General features: G+C 59.4%; 1 protein-coding gene across 1 annotated transcript in view; it reads left to right on the top strand.

Moving 5' to 3' along the window:
- FAM178B (family with sequence similarity 178 member B) overlaps nucleotides 1-17,449 on the top strand; it is an 81,762-nt gene extending 64,313 nt beyond the window's left edge. Inside the window, 4 exon segments of the mRNA XM_069541287.1 lie at nucleotides 1,300-1,425; nucleotides 15,182-15,259; nucleotides 15,568-15,720; nucleotides 17,068-17,449. Coding sequence (XP_069397388.1) covers nucleotides 1,300-1,425; nucleotides 15,182-15,259; nucleotides 15,568-15,720; nucleotides 17,068-17,100 — 390 coding nt within the window. The 3' untranslated portion in view covers nucleotides 17,101-17,449.
- Nucleotides 17,450-21,757: the final 4,308 nt, after the last annotated feature.

A 21,757-nucleotide genomic window follows, 5' to 3' on the forward strand; every position in this document is an offset into this window, starting at 1 on the left:
CCTGACTCCTCGCCCTCACTCAGCCCAGCTGCTCTTGTGGGCTTTCTAAGCCCGTGGCTGGCCGAGGTGCTGAGCAGGTGTCTGCGGGTGAGTCAGGGGGAAGAAGCCAGGTGTGCCAGGCAGGGCTGGGCTCGGGCAGGGAGCTGGCCCAGAGGCTTAGCCCTCGCCCTTTGGGCCAGCCTCCACCTGCTACATCTAAAGACACGGTGCCTCTGTGAACTGCCCTGGCCCAGCTCTTTCCTTCTGCATCCTCCCTCCCCAGGGTTACAGGTGGCCTCAGAGGGGCCCAGGGCTCAGAGACTGCCTGCCTCCTGAAGCCCCGGCCGTGAGTTAGCTCTGGGGCAGCTGGTGGTCCTTGCTGGGGCCCACCCGAGGCTGCCCAAACCAGGTGCAGGGGCTGGGTGGGAAGGAGTGGCTGGATGCAGACACCTGGACTTATGCAGGCCACGTGCCCCCATTTGTTCAGAGATGGGGGGTAGGGCAGCTAGCAGATTGGGTGATATAATACATTAACCAAAGGGCAGTGTGTGCACCTCGCGGGGAATCCCATTCCAACAAAGCAACTGCCTAAGGACATTTTTGAGACAATCAGAGAAAACTGAACACAGTTGTTTGATCGTGTAAGGAATTCTTGGTAATTTTGTTGGGCAAGAGAATGATGTGATTATGTTGGGGAAAAAAATCCTTATCCTTTTCTGTTTGAAGCTCTTTGTGGGTAAAATGATACGGTGTTCGGATTTGCTTTGAAATTCTCTGGAAGGAAAAAGGCGGAGGGGGGCTGGGGGCGATGAGTGCAGTCATCGTTCACGTTCACAGAGATGAGTAGGGAGGTAGTTCCCAGCCTCTCTTCTTTCAGGAGTGTTGAAAACGCCCCTGGTGAGAAGTTAAATGACAATAGAGGGCCAGCAGGCCTGAGCAGCAGCTCAGGGTGGGAAGGTCTTGTCCTGTGGCAGAGGAGACCCTCTTCTGGTCTTGGTTCTTCTAAGCCCTGAGTGTCTGCTCAGTCCCGGGATGTGGGTTCAGTCCTCCTCATTGACTTGTCTAAAGGACGCGTGCCCTGCGAGCATGAGAGCCTCTTCTCCCGGGAAGAAGGGGTGTGCATGTCTCCATTTCACAGATGGGGACAGGCCCCGAGAGGCCACATGGCTCCCAAAGGAAAAGGTGCCCCCAGGTCGTGGAGCCAATGGTCTGGCTCCAGAGCCTAGGCTCTGACCCATGCCTGCCAGCCGGCGTGTCCCGGCCATGCGTCCCCGAAGTGCCCCAAGCACTCGTGAGTTATGGCCGTCCTTCTCTCCCCAGCTGTCCTCGCTCAGGCATCTCCTGAGCCTCATGAGGCCATCAACCCTGGGGCAGTACCTGGGCCCTGAGACCATGCCGCCCGGCCAGGAGAAGCAGCCAAAGGCCAGTGCCCAGCTAGACCACAAGGTGAGCACCCAGCCCCTGCCCGCCTCCGCCAAGGCACCACCCCAGGGTAGCAGGGAAGGCTGGGCTGTCCACAAGGCACAGCCTGGGGCCCTTAAGCCTGCCCGTCCCGAAAGCCCGGGGCCTCGGGGCAGGGCCCAGCCAGCTACTCCCGCCCATCTCCCCAGAGCCTGTGCCCCTCACGGAGGCGCAGTGGGCACAGGCGTGCAGGCTTGTGAGTTTCGCTGTGGCCTTTGCGGCCTGGCGTGGCTTTGCCAGCCGCGTTAGAGAGGACGCAGGAGCTGCAGCGCTGGCGAGGGGAGTGGGGTGGGAAGGGAGTGCCCTAAAGGAGAAGCCCAGGGAATGTTCAGATGCACGAGGCCCCATGTTTCCTGCGAGTGGAGCTGGGTGCAGCTCCCTGTTCCTATTTCCCGTGGTCCTCACTGAGGCTGAGTCCTTGGCCTTCCCCCAGTTCTTCCTAATTGACTTTCCAGACGTCGCCCAGCTTTCCTGAAAGCCATGCTTCGGCGGCAGTCAGGGGCGACAAGGTACCCCAGAGCCTGCCGGTTGTGGGGCTTGGAGTGACCAGGCCTGTGGCCGGGGGTGAATGTCAAGTGGGGGGGTGGTGTAGGGGCTTCAGCCTGGGAATCCCAAGCCTGGCTCCCTGGGGAGTTGGGGGATAGAGCTCAGTGAGCTCCCCCATCCCTGGGGACTCAGGGATGAAGGATGCAGATAGGCATCCTGCTAATTTAGGAGGGCGGTAGTTCCAGAAAGCTCACCCGGGGGTTGGATGTTGACATCCAGAAGGCCAGCCTTTGGGCATCATTCTGCAAATCAGATATAAGTGAATTAATTACAATGAATACAAATGAACTGTTAAGAAGATATGACAACCCCCAGATGTACGCTCCTCTCCTGGAACTCGCAGGAAAGGTTATCTCTCAGTTGTGCCTAATGTCGGTGAGCTTACGTGAGCTGTCCCCGGGCCCTGTTCCCCTTTGCCGGCTGTTTCCCGTGAAACTGGAGCTCGTTACGGAGGCTAAGTCTGGGTATTCCGGGGGCTCTGCAACAGAGGTGGGGTCAGCCCCTCGGGGTGGTCTGTCTGAGCAGGACACAGGTGCGCAGGCCCCAGGTCTGGGCTGGGGGAAGGGAAAAAGAGAGAAGGGGAGGGGCAAGAGAGAAGGGGAGGGGCGAGAGAGAAGAGGAGGCTTGTGTCTGGTCTGACCAAGGAAAAGCTGCCCTCCAGGCCACTGGGGCCGCCTCTGGACCTCGCCTCACAGTCTGGTAGCAGATGTGCCTTCAACAGCCTGGGAAGAGAGGGGAGTAAGCGGGCTGAGGGTATCCTTTTATATTTGAGGACTGTTCTCGTGCATGTAAAGGAGGCTGTGAAGTGTCAACCCCGGTCGGCTGCATATTGGAAATGACCCATTTGGCCTGGAAACACGAGGGGCCGGCGTGTCTTGGCCGGGTGCTGGTCCAGGGCAGCAAAAGAGGCAAGTGAGGCCCGGGCAGCTCTTGGATGCCTTTGCTGCAGCTCGAGCCCGCTGGGATTGATCCTGCTCCGAGGTAGCCAAGAGCAGAGAAGGGATGTGGAGGGGTGGGGCTGGTGCGGGCACAGGGCAGCAGTCTGCACAGCGACGCGGAGCATCCTGTCCCCCTGGGCCAGGTACTCTCCAGACCGGGAGGGCCGGGTGGGGCAGACGACTGGACTTCCGCAGCCCAGCCCCACTCCCCGCTGAGCCCACGGACTCCTCGTTAGGGCCCAGGCGTGTTTCATCTTCAAAGATGATCGGGCTACTCACTGGCCGAAAAGAGCGGGGGCGTCATCTGCCCTGCTTTACAGGGAGTGGTGGTCTGGGCTGGCCGAGCCTTTTATCCCTAGAGCTCGAAGTCTTTGCCTTCTTTCTGCTTGGGGTGCAGCGGGGAAATTAAGGCCGGAGTGAGGTTGGCCTGAGGCAACCCAGCCTGGAGGAAATGGGGACAGGCCCTTCCCAGCGTTTGGGGCAGCCCTGCTGGGCCCCGCCCCCAGGCCCCTCACTCCTGTCTGGGAGATTTCCTGCCAAGACTGCTGGGTCGCAGCCCTCCTCCAGCTCTGCAGATAAACACTTCTGCCAGCCTCCGCTCCCCGCCCCCCCTCCTGTCTCTGCCTGGGGCCTTGGCCCAGGCTCCTCCCGCCCCCAGGAAGCTCCCAGCCTTCTTCTCCTGGTCCTGCCTTCCCCGGAGGCTGGGTGCTCCCTGCCCGGGGTGTGACTCTCCTCACTGATCCCGTGGCTTTGCAGTTGTCCCTTGACTTGTCTGTCTCCCCAGCTAGACTGTGGGCACAGCTGGTGTCTCAGCATCGCGTGCTGTGTTGGGCGCTAGATGGTTGAATGAGGGCACAAATGAATGAATGCAGTTGTAATTCTCCCGCTCTGAACTCTCTCCTTCCACCCCATTCTGGCCCTCCCACCCCTCTGCTGGAAAACACCCTCCCTCTGCACGCCCTCCACCCTCAGACCAGCCTCTGTGTATAGGCCCCCTTGTCTCTTGATGTCCTTATTTCATTAAGGCTACAAGGGTTGATGGCCTGGGCTTCTCTTGTTGGAGGCCCTTGACTTTGGAAGTGTCACCTGCTTATGAGAGAACCAATCACAGCCATTGTTTGTAATTATAAGCTAGTGAGATTCCTGCCTGAGAAAGCTAACCACCAAGTTCAACAAAAGAAGCAACTTGCTCCTTCTGCAACACTGCAGGGGTGGGATGGGAGGCGGGAGGGGGCTGGGGGGGGGCGGTTTCTGTCCTAGCTCAAGAGTCACAAAGTGTCCTAGCAAATCAGGGCAGAGCTTGTGTGGAAAATAGGAATCCTGCTTCTGAACGGGGTGATGAGAGTACTTTGAGCATTTTAAAGTGCTTTTGGCTAAAGAAGTTACTCAGCCCCTGGGTGATTTTCGGCAGCCCTGTGCTTGCCTGGTTTGAGAGGGGTTCTCCCAGAGGAGAAGGAGCATCGAGGTGAGAGTGACGCCGGGGGGTCTGGGGCTGCCCTGCGAGGAGTTTGCGCCCCGCATGTTTGAGAGAGGTGGGCGAGGATGTCTTAATGCAGGCTTGTACTCTGAGAGTTGGCCTCCAGATGCTTCCCTCTGGCCCATGGGTACCAATTCTGCAAGAGGCCAGCTCCTTCCCAGGCCTCCGTGTGTGTGTGAGGCTGTCCTTTCCGCCTCTGTGCAAACATCTTGTAACTGGACTCTGTATTTCACTGTCTCCTCAAAGCGACGAGCTCTGCCGTACAGCCCAGAACCAGGGGTTTCCTGGGGACTTTCTGTTTTCTTTTAGCTGTCTTGCCTCAACCATATTTGCCCAGACTTAACTCATTTTTATCGAGATGACTGTCTTGTTAAACCTCCGTCGCGTGTGACGTTCCTGTTGACCACACTTCCCTACCCTTCCTGACTTCTCCCTGGCCTTCTGCCACATGGATGCTACAGGGAAGGAATTTGGGGCTCTGTGTTTCCCCTAGGGATTTGGAAGGTCTGTAGAACCAGGATCTTTATGGTAGGGTGGAACTTTTCCCCCAGTTTGGTTAAATTTGGGAAGTTTGAGGAAGTTAACCATCTCTCTTTCCATTGTGTGGAAAGAAAACTAAGGCCACGGAGGGGGATGTCCCAGCATTGGGGCTGCACTGAGGCACCCGCCGGTTCTGTCTCCTCCTCTGCCCCTTGGGCACGCCCTCCTCAGAGCCCGACAGTGCCCTCACGGGACAGACAGCCGGGGACCCACGGAGGGTTCTGCATCTGTGATGGGCCCTGACCCCCCAGGGCCCAGCCGCAAGAGGCCACCCCACCCAGACTGAGCCTGGCAGCTGCAAGGGGCTCCCATCGGCTTCCTCACCCTGCGCACGCCTCTCCACGCACGTGGCCTGTGCTCACGTCTCCGTGCTCGTGAGGCTTGTTTATAGGAGAAGTGCGTGTGTGAACAGGGAAGGGGCGGGCTGTGCTCTGGGCTTGGCTGAAGCTCGGGTGAACCCCGCCCTGCCTCACAGATTCCTCTGAACTCACGCCTGGCGTCTCTGCACATCTGCAGAGGGCACGGGACTGCCGCGCATGTGTGTGTGTGCACGTGTCCTGTGTGTGCGTGTTGTATGTTGTATATCTTTACGGTGTGCCCGTGTGTTAACAGAGTTGACAAACAAGTTTTACTGCTTTTGCTCCTGCGCTGGCCTGTCCCTATGTCGGGTGACCCTGCCGAGAGCTGCCTTACGTGACTGGGTGTGGTTGGGGAGTTGGGGGCTGCCCTCCGGCTCTCTGCGCCCTGCACTCTCCCGCTGCCACTCGACACCAGCAGGGGGACGTGGACTCCCTCAGGCTTGTGTGGGGCACAGGCTCCTGGCCCTCGTGGCACCCAGCAGGACAGGTGGAGCAGGAAGCCCTCCCTCTCCCTCCACTCTCTGCCTTCTCCCCTGAGCTGCCTGCCCCTTGCCCCACACCTTAGGGAGAGCCACGCCCACAGGGCTGGGGGCCTTGGTCAGGCCAGGATTAGGAGGACTGGTTTTGAAGAATGGACAGTGGCTATTGAGGACCCCCGAGTTCCTCCTCTGGCTAGGCTGCGTCGGGTTCCTCCTCACTTCCTCCAAAATGAGGAACAGCTGACACCTTTGGAAATAAACTTCGAAGAGGTGACCCCTGGGGAGGTGACCTCTGGGTAGCTGACCCTAAAGGGAGATCCGTGCCCCAGATACACATCCCAGCCACCTGAGTGGCCGCTGAGCCCCTTCACAGTGGGTACCTCTGAGCGTCTGCAGGCGCGTGGGGCCGGGGGCCCAGGCCAGCTTTGATTGACTCCCAGGAATTCTGGCTTCTTTGCGGGTGTACGAGCAGGGCTTACAGCGATGTTGTTGAGCTGGGGAGGGGAGGCTTAGATTCTGCAGGCGGCTGTTGTTGAAGCCCAGCCAGCCCGAGTCCTCGGCAGCTCTGGCCTGCCCTCTGGCCTGCCCCCCCCAGGCTCAGTCCTCCTAAGGACCCTTCAAGGGTCCCTCCCGTAGACACCGTCCTTACCCCGTGCGGGTGACTCACCTGCTTCTGCCCCAGGACCCCCCTGCCTCTGTCTCTCCATCCTTCAGGTCCCCCTGGACAACTCTGCAATCGTCTTTCTCCCATTCTTTCGTAGGAATAAGCAAACCTGAGTGCCTGTCACATCATATTCAAACCGCCCCATCCAAGGCCTGTGTCAGCTGGCCCTGCTTCATCCATGCGGTTTTTCTCCTGTGCATCAAACCACTCCATTCGATTCCAAGCAGGGGGTGTCTGTCCCAGAAACCCTCCATTCTCAGGCCCGTGTCTTTGCCCTGCTGGTCCTCCTTCCTGGCGATGCCAGGCCTGTCTCTCCTGTCCTTGGATTACGGTGGTCATGACAGTCTGTTCACTCAGCCAGTGGCTTGGCCACACATTGCTTCACACACCTGAACAGAGTTGCCTTTGAGGGTTGGGTCCAGGGTCTATCTCAACCACATGCTTCCATTAAAATGCCTGCCCTGGGGCCTCCCTGGTGGCGCAGTGGTTGAGAGTCCGCCTGCCGATGCGGGGGACACGGGTTCGTGCCCCGGTCTGGGAGGATCCCACATGCCGCGGAGCGGCTGGGCCCGTGAGCCATGGCCGCTGAGCCTGTGCTTCCGGAGCCTGTGCCCCGCGACGGGAGAGGCCACAACAGTGAGAAGCCTGCGTACCACAAAAAAAAAAAAAAAAAAAAAAATGCCTGCCCTGAGCAGGTACAGTCTGGTGAGGGACCTTCTCCCCCGCCCCCCGCCCCCGCCACAGCTGCACCCAGCCCCGCCCAGCAGCCTCGGGAGTGTGGGTGGGGGGAGCAGTGCCCGCTTGCGGGGTCTTAGTTTCCCGACCAGGGATCGAACCCAGGCCCCAGCAGTAAGAGGGCCGAGTCCCAACCACTGGACCACCAGGGAGTTCAGCAGTGCCTTCTAGGAGCCCTGTGTAAGCAGCTTGGGCTCAGCTCCCGCTGTCACACACCTGAGCGGGGAGCGGGAAGGGTGTGTGAGGCCCCTCACTAGCTGTCCTCAGCCTGGAGGGGCAGTTGCCAGACAGACCATGGCCCCCTCAACTGCTCTTCTGCTCACCGCCTGTCCTGTCCCTTCTCACCCCGTCTTTGCCAGGACCCTGTAGTGACAGAAACACAAACACACGTCCCAAGAGGTCCTGGGACGGCTCATCAGGCTCAGCTGGACCAGCGCTGAGCAGTGTCGTGAAACTGCAGTGTCACGCTCTGCATGTCTAGGCTCTGCCTTTTGGTGCGTTCGCAGGCAGCTTTCCCGCTGCTTCTCAGACACCCCGGGCTTATTTCCTTCCCTCTGCAACCCTAGCCAGGGGGAAAGAAAGAGCTTCTGTCCTGGATCCTAACAGAGTCCCAAAGTTGAGTCTCGTTGGCCTGGCTTGGGTCATGTGTTCACCTCTAAGCTAATCACATAGCCGGGCGTGAAGTGAGTGGCCAGCCCAGGTCACACATCTTTCCCTGGAATCCGGGCTGAAGTCCCCACTGTGCGGCACCTTGGCCTGGGTGTAGGGGACGGGAGGCTGGGACTCGACAAAGGAGGGGGCAGGACCCTGGGCACCAGGAAGCCTTAGTGTCCATGGCATCCCTCTGGTCTTCAGCCGTGGGCAGAGGCCTTGTTCTCTAACACCCATGGGACATATTAGGAGGGCAGTGCTTCCCCGGGCACTGGCCATGCCAGCGCGCCAGGAGACAATACAGAGAGTGAGAAAGATAAGAAAGAGAAGGGAGGAAGCCATTGCTTTTGAGGAAATGGCTTTTGAGGAAGCCACCGCTCCATGGGGCCCCTCCAGCCCCCGCCAACACCCGGGCTGGTTTCAGGGGCTCCCTCCGGCTCTGGAATCCGCGTACTGATGTACACGTGCACACCCAGGCGTAGATTCTCAAACACAGGCACCGAGAATGTTGTCCCTCTCTGGGCGGCAGGCAGAGCTGGGTTTCCGTTCCAGATCCCCCTGGGGTCAGGGTCTCTAGTCCCAGCTGGAGGAGCAGGAAGGGCCAGCCAATCCCCCCCGCCTGTCAAATCCCCCCTGCCCGCCCCCACCCCCACCCCGCCCGCCATGGCCAGCAGGAAGCCAGAAAGGAAGGGTGGGCTGGGTGAGAGCGCTCCAGCAGGGGTTTGCCTGCAGCCCCTCGGTTCCTCCCACGGCAGACATAGGAGGGGGGCAGATGCGCTGAGATAACCCCCTGCAGCAGGTCCACAGGAACAAAAAGCCCTTGGCCTTCCTGCTTTTGTCTCAACTGCATCTCTTCCCCACCTGGCCCCGCTGTGCCACGGCCTCCTAGTTCCCTCCTCTCCTCACTACCAAGAGCAGGGGCCAGGGCTGCTCAGGGTCCAACTCCAAGTTCAGGATAGAGCTTAAAAAAAGAATACCTCTGTCCCTTTCAGGTGAGTTCAGGGTCTCAGGTCTCTGAACCCACCTCCTCTGGGCAGCTAGAAGAGCAGGTGAGGGGCTCATCTTCTGAGCTACCTGTGGAGGGGGACCCATGCGGGGCCCCGAGGTCCTCTAGCAGCCTCAGCAGAGACATCCCATCTCTCCGCCCCGCTGGGCCCTTGAGACAAACTTTCTAGGCAGTGGCCATTCCCAAAAGCTGAGCCGGAAGCGCTGGTCCTGTCCAGATGCTGCCAGCCCGTCTCCCATCAGCCTGCTCCGTGTCTAGGGCTCCACCCACCCCCACACCTAAACAGGCACTTTCATTTACAGAACTGAGTATCTGGCCTTGCAAGCCCCCGGGGTGAGTCTGGCAAGTCCTGCCTGCGATGTCTGTTCTCTGGCCTCTGTGCCCTGTGCTTCCAGGGACCTGGAAGAGGGGCCGTGTCACCATGTCATTTCCTAGGGATGTGGGTCATGCGTCCTTGTCACTTCCTTCTCTGTAGGACCTATGACAGATGACCTGTCCTGGTCAGAGCCACTTCCATACTCAGCTTTCCTGTGGGCACAGCCCTCTGCTTGCTGCTTTGGTGCTTGCCCAAGCCAAGATCAGAGAGTGCAACTTGGAGCAGGAACGGCCTGGGCAAGGGGAATAAATCTTGCACTTAACTTGTGGGGCGGAAGAAGTTAGGAAGAAACAGCACCTAGAGATGGTGGCAGGTGTCACGCTCCAGGACAGGTCCAGACGGGGTTCCCCTAAAAAACGCGTCCCCTGTCCCCCTGAGCCCTGGTGGACACGCTAGCCAGATGAGCTTCAGTCTGTCCGCAGTCTGAGACTCTTGGCCTGGGGCCTGCAAGTAGCCCTACCTCAGGATTACTCATGACAGACTATTTCTGTTGTTATTTGCCCAGCCGGTGTGTGATGGAGTACCTAGACCATGCCCTGGGGCTCAGGCCTGCTGCCCCGACTCTCCTCCCCAGGGGGGAGCCTCAGCCTCTCCCTGTCCTGCCTCTAGCAGGCCCTGGGGCCCTGGCTGTGCAATGCAGAAGGGCCTTGATCTCTCCAGGGTTAACTCCCCTTTAGGGAGCATGAGCGCGCGTGCAAGCGCACACACACACGCACACACACACGCACAGCTTGTTCACCTTAAGGGAGCACGTACAGACATTTGCATCGGGCCTAACACTTAGTGGAGATGGTCATGCAGTCAGGGGACCTCTCCAGGCTCAGCTTCCACATCTACTGAAAGTGAAGGTCAGCAGGACCTCTGTGGGAACCCGCTGGGTCAGGGCACTGCGCAGTAGTGCTGTAGGGTTCAATTTGATAAAAGGAGAAAGGAAGGAAGGAAGGAAGGAAAAGAATTCATCAGGGCCCAGCTCTAGCCTTGGGTTTGAAATGGCCCAAGGCGGACCAGCGCGGCTTCACTCTTTCCCAGGCTTCATTGGTTCTAGAACTGACCTTCAGCACGTGTGTTTGCAGCGAAGTGTCTCTGAGGGAACAGAACCCCTGAGAAGACCCACACGTGGCAATGACAGGACTATGGCAGAATTCTCCTCCTGGACCTCCAGGCCTTCCAAATGGGGCCGAGAGCAGCCCAGCCAGGCTGCGGCTGAATGCAGGTCCCCCAGGACAGGACCCCTCCCAACCCCAGAGCCTGTGAGCCTGGAGAGGTGAGACCAAGGGAGGCTGCCCTGGGGTCCTGGCATCCCGGGCAAGGAACCGGACAGCAGCTGGCCTTGAGGGCCAGCTTGCCGAGCGGGAGCCGGCGACATCTGCAGTGTGAGCCCCTGGGCCCCAGCAGCCTGGCTGGAAGGCTGTGTCCTCTGAGTCAGTGTGTCCTCCCCAGCAGGTGTTCCTGGGTCAGCCTTAGTTCTCCCCCCACCCCCTCCCCATGCCCCACAGCAGCTGCCCCAGAGCCTGGCTGGACCTGCTCCCCCAGGACCCTCCAGCCAAGAGCAAGACCCACCATCCCCCGCCTTCCTTGCACCCCCTCTGCCCCCCACCGGGCTGGCAGCCTCCAGGGAGGGGGCTGGGTTCGAAGGGTTGCCTCGGGTGAGCCTGCGCTCTTGGTCAGAACTGCGGTGGGAGAAACTATTACGTTCTGGCCAGAGCGAGTGGCTTCCTGGGAGATCCTCTCCCTCCCCCTCTCTGCCGTTTCTTAGCATAAATAACCCACCGCCAGCTCCCTTGGCATTAGCTAGAGGGGAATTTTTCTAAAGGATGAAGTTCCTGGGAACCGTCCACCCTTTTTCCCTTTCGTCTCATGACGAAGGCTCTATACACCAAGACTTGGCTGGCGGTTCCCGGGTCAGAACTAGCTGGACCAGAAAAGGAGACACTGGCCTTCCCCTCCCCTGGCCCCTTCGCGGGTGACAAGCCCAGTGGACTGTCCCTTATCTCTCTGCCGTGTCATCCTTCCCCAGGGAGAGGACGGGGCCCCGTCTCCAGGCTCTAGAGCCAGGAGGGAGGCATCCTGCACAGAACTTCTCAGAAAAGTCTGTCTGCCAGACTCCAGGGAGAGACCCGGAAGGTGGAGCTGCAGGCCCCGCTGGCAGCAGCGGGAGGGGACCGTCCTTTCCTGTCGGCATTGGGTTCGGGCACGTCCCATGCCTCAGACTCTGCCTCTCCCCAAGTCGTGGACTGAGGTTTCCTGGCCCCATTTCCCTTGGGGGCTTCCCAGCCTCCACTCACGCCCCAGTCGGGAGGTGCTGGGTGGGTGGCCTGAGCTGGGGAGCACCCGTTCTACAGACGAGATGCCCAAGCTTGGATGGATATAGCCCCCGCTCAAGGTGTGCCCCTGCACTGCTCACTAACCCTGAAGCCACCCGGCACCCTCCCCTACACCCATACATACCCCCACCCGCCCATAGGGACTTGGAAGGGGCCTCAGACAGGAGGAAGGGCCACCTTGCACTGGCCCCGCCGATGCCTGGCCTCTTTCCAGCCTCCCTTTCCAGTATCTTGAAAGAGAAGACAGAGCCCCACGTTTCTGTGGTGCCGGCAGGACAGGAGCGGGCTTGCTGAGTTCAGGAACTGGTCACAGCACAACTGGAGCAGGAAACGCAGCTCTCACGCCTGGCTGTTGACTGAGCGTCCTACCCAGTCTCCCGCCCGGCCCTGCCGGGCTCCTGGGCCAGCCCCTGCCTTCCCCACCGGAGGAAGTTTCCAGAGGACGGAGACCCAGGTTCAGCCTCCCCAGCCTGCTAGAGCCCCAGTTTCTGCTCATGGTTTGCTTCTCTGACCTTCACAGAAACAGGGCCTGGGAGAGGAGGGTTGAGGTGCAGGAGAAGCCTGGCGTGTCCCCGGCGCCGCGGTCTGTCCCTTTGTCTGGATGAGAGCGGAAGGACCCTCTCTCACCTCTCCTCTCAGTGCAGAGACCGCGGGGAGGAATGGTCTGGGCGACTCTGCTGATAGCGAAGCCCTATTCCCCAAAGAGGGGAGAATGCTCCCAGCCCTCCTTCCAGGTAGTGGGCACGGTTCCCAAGTACCCTCACCCGCCCTTTGGACGATCGGCTTGTACAGTGTGGTTAACAGAGCTCTTCTTCAGAACTACCTCCTCCTTCTTGCTATTCTCGTCCCCACCCCAGCCCCCCCCAAAAAAAACAAACGTATTCAGAATAGTTTCCCTGGGATTTTCCCTCCAGATTCAATTATGGGAATCGGCATTAAGAATGAAGTTGTGAAACCCGTACACACGTACCCGCTCTTTGCTCTCAGTAAATCCCCGCTGCACAGGTTTTCCTCCAGGGCACTCCTCAGATCCCAGGCCCACCCTCACCACGCCCCCCTCCCAGGAAGATAACATTCTGCAGGGGAGGGGAGATCAGGGGGCTGGGGGCCTGGCCAGGGCCTCCACCTGAGCCCGCGGCCCAGCGCCTCCACGCCGGCTTCGGTTGGGGGAATGTTTACAGGTGAAAGGTCCTTCTCTCCCCTCTGCCACAGCCCTCCCGGGCTTTCACACCCACCCCGCAGACAGGGCCCCCCCTCCCGGCCGCCAACGGACAGCTCCATCGCCCTGGGATATTTTCTTTGGCTTCCACCACCTCTCACCATCAGCTTGCTCAATGCCCCTCTCTCAAAGAGGGTGCTTCCCAAGGTCACGTCCCTCTCCCCTGCCCCGCACCTACCCCAGACCCACCTGGGCTCAGTCGTTTATCATTGGCATTGTCTGGTTTAAAATTAATTTAAAATTTTGTCATTATACTCTGATTATATGAGTAAAGCACACACATTGTAAAGAAATTATCTTAAAGAGAAAAGAAAAAAAAAGAGACGAAGGAGGAAGTGTAATCCTTCTGAGAGCCGCGTTTTCACTTCGGTGGATTCCATCCCAACGGATTCCATCCCCTGCTTCCCCCAAGTGCCCCCAGTCTGTCCTCCACAACCCAGGCTCCCTGCTCCAGAGCAGCGTGGAGTGGCCTCCACTGTCCACTGTCTGGTCCCTCTGCTGCCAGCCCAGTCCCCAGGGTGCCCCTCTCTCCCCGCTCCAGCCCAGCTCGTGCCCCAGCCGTGGTCAGTCCCCCGGCGAGTCCTGCCTCTGCTTCTTGCATCAGCCCGGGATCTGTCTGGTGGTGTAATCTTGGCTGTGCCCCACCCGCACAGGGCCACCTTCACCTCAAATCCTACGGCTCCTTTGAGACCTGGTTTAGTCACTTCCTCCCTGAAGCCCTCTCAGCTGCACACCACCACCGCTCCCCCTCCCTCCCCAGAAAAGCCAGAAGGACCCTTTGTCCTCCTGGTCCAAGGGAACGCTGGGGCTCAGTATTCAGTGTCAATAACCGAATGATCGCCTTCCTGAAGCATCTTTTCCCGTCTGACGTCTGAGTGTGTGTGGCTGTGTCTTAGTCAAGGTACACTGTCTAGCGCACAGGCTTGAGCCTGCTTTAGGGGGTTGGGACGGCGGGAAAGAGCCGTTTGCCACGACTGCAGAGTTCAGGAGTTCCGAATGCTGTGAGCCTCCCGAGGGCAAGGCCAGGCTGGGGAAGGGGGACCCAGCAGGTGGACCCTGCTCGCGGAGGCTGGATCTTCCCCAGCCTGGGGCAGCGCCGCCTGGAGGCACACCCAGTGGGCCCCCTGCTTTTCCCCACTGCCAGGTGGCATGCCACCCAACCCGGCCAGCCTGTGGTATCAGCCACCTGTGGGCCTCAGCTGCTGTGCTGAAGGACAGGCTGGGTCCTGGGCAGGGCAGGTGCTGCTGGAGGAGGGGGGCCGGTGGCCTGTGGCCTCAGGATTTTGCACGTGGCGTTTGAGCTGGAGAAGACTACACTCTAGAGTGTCTGATGCCCTCAAAAACCGTTCTAGCTTCTGCCCTAAGGAGGCTGCTGGGTCTGTGCAAAGAGGCTGTGACCGTTTCTGGGGCACCACCAGGTGCTCTAAAGGGGGAGGATGATAAGGGCAGGGGAAGTGGGGGGACAGGGGAGCCTTGGCTGGCTCTGAGCTCCAACCCCATTATCACCAAGCTGGAGCCCTGCTGGCCATCTCTAGAGCCTGCCTCTCCTCCCAGCTCAGCCTCAGGGCTGGTTATCTGCCACAGGCATGATGGTGGGGTGCTTCCTGCCACCCTTCCTATCTTAGGAGGAGTCTGAAGGGGACAGAGCAGCAGGCACCTCCGAGTGGGGGAGGGGTATGCCCACTGAGTGCCAGGAGCAGGCTGTCTTCACAGCAGGAGCCTCGCCTGCCTTTGGGGTGGGTGCTCCCCGTACTTCGTTTTCTCTGCACTGCAGGTGAATGTCTCATAAATGAATGGGCACCAGCAGAGTCCAAGGGCACCCCGGGATCTAACGTAGCCTCTGATCACATAGAATCGGCCTTTGTCCTGTTTTCACCCCTTGGTGTCCAGGGGGCAAGAGCGAGGGTATGAGTAGGTGGGTAAGGTGGGCGAATGCTCAACCAGACCTCCTGCCCTTTGCCCCCCTCCCCTCGCCAGCCTCCTCCGGTCAGCACGGTGGGAGTGTCTGGACTGAGCTGCACATCTGTCTGTGCAGGGGTGTCCCCCCGGGCTGAGCTGGGCACCCATGGGGGACCCGTGTACGCATATAGTGGACAGTGGCATCTGGTCACAGTGCGCACAGGCGTGGGTGCCACAGGGAGCAGAGCAGAGACCTCGGGGACCACAGACACCAGGCAGAGCTCAGAGTGGACAGGCCCCTCTCGCCCACGGGCTTTCTCCTCTGGAGCCCCAGGATGGGGCTGGGTGACAGTGTGGGTTTCTGGAAGGCAGAGATTTCTTCTTTTTCTGAGGCGGGGGAGCACGGTCATTCCTCAGGGGCAGAGCTCTGAGTGAGCGGGGCCCTCCTTGAAGACACCTCCCCAGACACTGTCGCAGAAGCCCAGGGCTGGGCCGGAGCTGCACTCAGGGAAGCCTGTCTCTCCCCAGGTCTGCTACCTGTGTCACAGCCTCCTGACGCTGGCTGGGCTGGTGGTCAGCTGCCAGGACATTACTCCAGACCAATGGGTGAGTCTCCCAGGAGGCTGGGCTGGGGCCCCTGGGGGAGGAGCCCAGCCCGCTGCCAGGAACTGGGAAGAGTGGGAGGCTGAAAAAGAAGCAGACCTAGGGGAGCCGGCCTCGTCCTCCTCCCAGCGTCCCACCAGGCCTTCCCAAGGGATACTGACCCGTGCCCCCGGTTACCCCGTGCCTCCCCTCCCTTTCCTGCCTGACTTTTGGGCAGTCACTCAGACCCGTCCTCCTCTTTCTCCGATTTTGTGCTCCCCTCCCCGACTGTGGCGGCCGGGCCTGTGCCCCGCCCCCCACGGCCTCTGCAGGGAGAGCTGCAGCTGCTGTGCATGCAGTTGGACCGCTGCATCAGCACCCACATCCGGGAGAGCCCCCAGGCCATGCACTGGACCACACTCAAGGACCTGGCTGCCCAGACCTACATCCGCTGGCAGGAGCTGCTGGTCCACTGCCAGCCCCAGGTGGTACCCACACCAGCCCCCAGGCTTGGGAAGGGAGGGATGTGGTCAGGCGGCTGACCGGAGCCCTCAGTGTGTCCACCCCCTCTGCAGCTGCCGGGTTCCTGGCTGGAAGATGGGGGCAGAGGGCAGTGCGGGGAGACGTGTCCTCGGTGGGCCATCGCCATTCTTATCGAGAGTCAGAGGCCCCGTGTGGGAGTGCGGGGAGGGAGGCACAGCGCAGGCGACTCCAGGGTGAAGGCAAAGAAAAGCTTCACCCCGGAGAGGGAAGAGCCTGGGCCACAGGGCCGGTCTGTCGTGAGCTGTGCCAGGAAGGGGCAGCAGAGGCACCAGCTGTCCACCCTCTGCCCAGTTGTCCTGTGGGCCTGAGGCTGGCCTCCCACTCTGCTGGGGGGACGCGCCCAGTCTGCCCTGGTCCCTCCAGTTTTTGTAGCAGCAGCACTCACGCTCCTGACTCCCTCAGACTCCCTGGGTAATAAATACTCATAGCTAATGTTTATTGAATAAAAACCCTCTTCTACATGAATCCACGTAACCTCCATGAGGCACGTATTGTTATGATCCCATTTCACAGATGAACAAGCTAGCCAGAGTCACTGAGAGGTTAAACAGCTTGCCCCATCATGCAGGCCGGGTCATGCAAATATCAGAACCAGGGCACAGAACCAGCCTGACTCGCGAGCCCGCACACTTAGCACAGTGCAGCCCCACTCTGGCAGCCTCCCTTCTGGCCTCTGTCCCTTCCTCCAACAGGCAGCCCTCCCACCCCTTCGCCCCCAGCCCTGGATGCAGATGAACTGGGTCTCGTAAAAACTCTTTCTCCAACCCCCCTCCCGATGCTCCCGGGCTCCCAACTTGCCTTTCCTCTGACTCCCCTCCGCTTGTCCTTCCCCCGTAACCTCTGACCTGGAACTGACACATCAGCCACAGGCTGTGGCTTGGGTCTCAGATTTCACAAGTCTCTGAGAAAACTGGAGAGCAGACCTCATCCTCAACCCCTAAGGAACTAGATCACACTGGTCTCTGGTGAGAAGCAGTGTGTGTGTCATGAAAAGAGGGAAAAGTGATCCGTGGCCTGGCCGAGCCAGGGGGCAGGTCCCACCTTCCTCTCACAGCACCCTGGGCCTGTGAACAGGGAGTAGAGAGAACGGAGGCAGAGCTGTGGTTGAGTGGCCCGTTGACCTGCCGTGTCCTCACCTGGACTGGCAGCCCCAGGAGCCCTGTGGCTCAGCATCTGGCACGGAGGAGGCCTTAGTGGAAATTCAAGGGATGCTGGAGCGCCAGGGAGCGTCACATCGGTGGGCCCTACCTGGGCCCAGAGCGTCACACCCTGCTTTCTCTTTGCCACAGGCCCAGTACTTCAGCCCCTGGGAAGACATCTAATGGAGCAGGGCAGGGGTGGCCCAGTGCTCCTGCCCTGGCAGGAAGTGAACATGGCCCAGCTGCCTGGAGGCGTGAAGAATGGAGACCAGAGGAGGACCAGCCAGCTGAAGCAGGCACCTGCCTCCCCCGCTGCCCTGAGCCCCCTCCGGGCGAGGATCCTGCCTCTCGCTGCCTGGCTCACCTCTCAGCTCTCCTTCCCTTCCCCACCGTCTCCTCTCCCCGAGACCTTTGTCTCCAAAGCTCTGGTTTTCCTGGGCTTCCTGGGTCCTCCGGCCACCATCCTCCCCACCCTCCTTCCCATCTCTGTGTGTCCCTAATGTGAGGGTTCCTTGTGCACGCTAAAGTCTCATTTCAGCATCATTGGTTACAAGAGTTCCTTCAGTCCCTTACTGAGGGCCCGTGCTCAGCGCCCAGTTCCCTGACTTCTCGCTTATACTTTGCAGAATTCTCACCCCAGGCAGTCATGTGCCCCGCCCCACCCCCTGCAGCTGAGGGCTGTTTGCAAACCTTCAGGGAGGAGCAGTTCTGGCTGTGGCCTGAGAGCTGTCAGACACCCAGGGAGCAAGGATGGGGAACGTTTGTTTGGACCGGTCTGGGACCGGGACTCCCCGCTCCCCGCTGCCACTGGGGAAGATCCGGAGTGAGATGGTAGCTCAGGGCTGTAATTGCACTTAATTCAGCTTGTTGTCGAGCTCTGAAATCAACTCCCAGACTCAGGAGTTGGGCATGGGGGGCAGTGCCGAAAGATCGTTCCCAAGACTTTTTGTTTCCACTCTGCCTTACCCAAGATCAGTTTTGTGGGCCCTGATCCCTAAACGGGTGCTGGACGTCTTTGACCTGCTCCCCTTGAGAAGTGAGTGAGCCTTCGGTACCCCCAGGAGACCCTTGGGGATCTGCCCACACGTCCAACCCTGAGAATCCATTGCTAGTCCCTGACCCCTCCTGACTCCTTCCTGGGTTGGGATGGTGTTTTTCAGGGGCCCCAGGAGGTAGATAGGAGGTAGCAGAGGAGGAGCCCTGCCCACTGGGCCTGTGCCCCTTCCTCAGCTCCCCCCTAGCATCTGCCAGTGGAAGGTCACCATGGCTGGCGCTTGTGACTTTCTCTGTTTATTTGTCCCTCTCCTTCGTTCTTTCACACGACAGGGGTCAGGGTAAGGCAGGTTAAGTAGGAAACTCCCCCCACATAAAGGACCTTCAGGCCAAGTGCCTCTATTTGCAGCCCCGAAGTGTAGCCCATCGCTTCCTGGGCCTGTTTTGGAGGCTCTCGCTGGGTCCCCAGAGTGCTGGGAGCCAAGGCAGATGTATAATTCAGGGAGCACGAGCACACGGCCGAGGGCCGGGCACCACGTCTCCCTGCCTCTCTTCCTTCGCCAGGTGAGAGGTGGAAGAAGCTCTCTGCCAGGGAGGCTTGGAGGCCCAGGCGGCTTGCCTGAGAGTTCTGGTTTCTGTTCCTGGCCACATCACAGGCCCCCTTGGCCAGGGCACCCCTGAGGCCCCAGCGGCATCAGGTAGGCCTGAGATCCTCCGATAGCAGAGCTGTGCCGAGCCGCCGCCTTCACCCTCCCTCAGGGCCGCCCCTGCCCCTGATCCCCGGCTCTTCAGTTTGCTCTGGAAACCTGGAAATCACCTTTGAAATTTTCTTTCTTCGTTCTCGCAGCCAAGGGCGGAGAGGGAGTAGGGAGCCCTGAGAGTCTGAAGCAGGGAGTTTCCAATTCTCGAAGCCGCCCCTGCTGGGCTCTGAGCAAGGGTTCGAGCTGTCCAGTGTTGCAGGCTCTGGAGCCCTCCTGCCCAGGCCCGGTTCTCATGCACTGCCCCCCTCCGCCCCAGCTCCCGGAGACACTCACCCCCAGGAGAGAAATAGATGCCAGGGAAAGAGGAGGTGTTGGTGGCAGCTCAGGCCCTCCAGAGGCCTCCCTGTAACCTGAGCAGAGGTGAGCACTTTGAGGTCACCCAAGGGCGTACGGCGTCCCCCGGGACGTGTAATGGGCCCCCGCTGGAACTGGCTGGGAGCTGACCAGATCTTCTAAAACCAGTCCGGGACCAGTTAGAGAGCCACCCTCTAGGCCAAGAGTTCCACGGTGATGCTGGCAACTTCGCCACATACGCTTTCCAGATCCCTAAGCCCCTGGGGAAAGGCTGAGGGATATCCTGGTGGAAGCCACTGGAAAGGCAGCATCCGGGGCTGTGATGACGGATGTTCTCCTGCTTCCTTTGGCGAGGGTGGTAGGGAGGGGCTGGAAGGGAAAGGCTTCCCAGGTGGACGGCTTTGATAACTCTCCTTTAGGAGGAAGTGGAGAGAGGAAGTCCTTTTCCTATGTCCCCACTCCCCTCGGTCTCCAGGCCCTCAGGCCCCTGAAGGGTGGCTGACCCAGGCTTTTTCATTTCCCCCCTGTGGGGTGACAGCAGCTCCTGACTCCCTTGGAAGTTGGCCAGACAGTGTTGACTACAGAACCCCACTGTGACCCCTCAGCCCCGCCCTCACCCCCCCCTCAGAAAGCAGCCTCAGGAGAGCTGGAGTTCACAGGCGGGGCACCATGGTGCATGACCAAGGTGTGGGAGTGAGGGGGGCCTTGCTTTCCAGAGAAGACTCTTGGGTCCATCTCTAGGGGCCGGACTGAGCTGCCAGTGGGTCCTCAGAGAAACTCGGGGGGCATTTAGCACATCTGCCTTTTCTTGGCCACACGTGGTTGAACAAATGGGGAAAGTAAGAGGGTCTGTCAAGGCCTAAGGCCTGAAAAGTGGATGCCTTCCATAGAATGTGATAGACAGGCCCTGAGGAGGCTTGCCGTACCTATACACAAGCCTTTTCTTTTTTTCCCCCCCGGTATTAGTAACTTTTTTTTCTTCTTAATTTAAGACCCAGGAATCCTCTTTTTTGACCAGTTGTGCTTTTATTTTAAAGTATGAATCATGAGCAAGTAGTCATGCAGGAAACTTTATCCCCTACCCACCCACCCACGGAAAAGGCCAGCGCCGGAAAGGAAGAGAATGCAGCAGAAAAGGAGTGAAGGTGGAAGAGGGGAGCAGGCAAGCTGCAGCCTTAACTTTGAGGAGCGTTTGGGAGGGAAGGGCTCCGGAGTCTGTTAGCAGGAACCGAGCAGCCGGCCTTGAGCTACAGAAGACGGTCACAGCCAGTGAAACCAAACCACCTGCTGAGACTTTCCACTAGGGCCGTCTTGCAGGTGGGGCTAGGAGCTCAGGTCTCAGCCTGGTAACCGTCACACCTAGAGGTGGGTGGGAGGTGAAGGTGAGGAAAAACAGCAGGAAATGGAGTGTTTGTGGCCTAAAAGTTATCAGGATACCCTGTGACTTAGTGGAAAGACGGGATCAGGAGTCCTAAGGCCTGATTTAACATTCTGACCTTGCTCAATATCTGTGTGAGTTTGGGCAGGATGCGTAACCTTTCTGAGACTCATTTCATCTATGGAATGGGAGAAACAATACCTACTTTGGAAAGGGTGGTCATGAGGGCAGAGTGAAGGCAAGTTGCAGAGTGTGAAGCACAGAACAAATGTGAGGGGTACCTGCCTATTGATTTACAACCACATAAATAGACGCAGGGTCTAACAGGAAGAGGGGGGTCACTCATCTTCCTCCCTGTCAGCTGAAGCAAAGCCTTCCCTGCCCACCCCATGCTAATTAACTAGCTTGCCCCCTATCTCCAGCATCTCCAAGGCCACAGCTTTTCTTTATTTTTTTTTTTTTTTCTGGTGGAAAGGAGCTGGGAAATGTGGCTTTGGCCAGCGCGGGAGAAGGGGCCTTTATGTATACCAGCAAAGACCCAATTGTTACTGAATCCAAACTGGGCTGCTTTTCCCAATTATCTCCACGACTCTTCTGGTCTCCACTTTTCTGATGCCAAGTTTTAACCCAGAACAAAACCTCCCATCGGGACTGATTTATAATCCAGATCTGCTGACGGGGCCCTAAAGTGTCCCTCCCCTCCAGGACTGCACCAGGCATAAAGTCACCACCGCAGCCTCAGGGCCTCCAGTCTCTTCACCTCTGCCCTTTGCCCCTAGCCAGGAGGTGGCATCTGTCTCCGGGTCCCGGTGGGCTGGGCTGCCTGGGGTTCCTCTGTCCACCCGCCCAGCTCCGAGAAACCAGCTGGCAAGGAGGACACCCCAGCACCGCCCAGGAGGCCGGGGCTACAAGTTACTTCTAGGAGCGGCTGTGGGCGGAGGCTGGCGGTTCGGAAGATGCCAGTTCTCCTCCAGCGTGGCTCCCCTCAGAACCCTTTCGTCTGAACATCAGGGCTCATGTCACTTGTTATTCAGTCTTCCAGGGGCACCAGAAGGAGTCATTTCCTGAGGGTAGGCTCTGTGCAATCGGAGTCCAGGGTTGTCTTCGCCGGGAGCTGGCCGGGGGGCGCTGAGCAGGTCCCTCCGCCTGGAGCGTGAGAAACAAGGGGCAGAAGGTCTCGGGGAGACTTGGGGGGTCTTACTGGCTGGTGAGGCCCGTTCCAGTCTGGTCGCAGGGGTCAGTGGGAGTTGGGGCCAAGAAACGGAGAAGAATTGGGGGCCAAAAGACAGACCCCTCTGGTCCGCCCCGAAAAGAAGCCTCGAATACTCGCCCTGAAGTGGTCCGCACGCCTTCGTTCCAGTAACCTCAGCGTGGGGATCCCCTTAGCCCCATTCCCGAGCCCGGCCGCCCACCC

The sequence above is a fragment of the Delphinus delphis genome, chromosome 12 (assembly GCF_949987515.2).
Source record: "Delphinus delphis chromosome 12, mDelDel1.2, whole genome shotgun sequence".
In the NCBI taxonomy this organism is placed as follows: domain Eukaryota; kingdom Metazoa; phylum Chordata; class Mammalia; order Artiodactyla; family Delphinidae; genus Delphinus; species Delphinus delphis.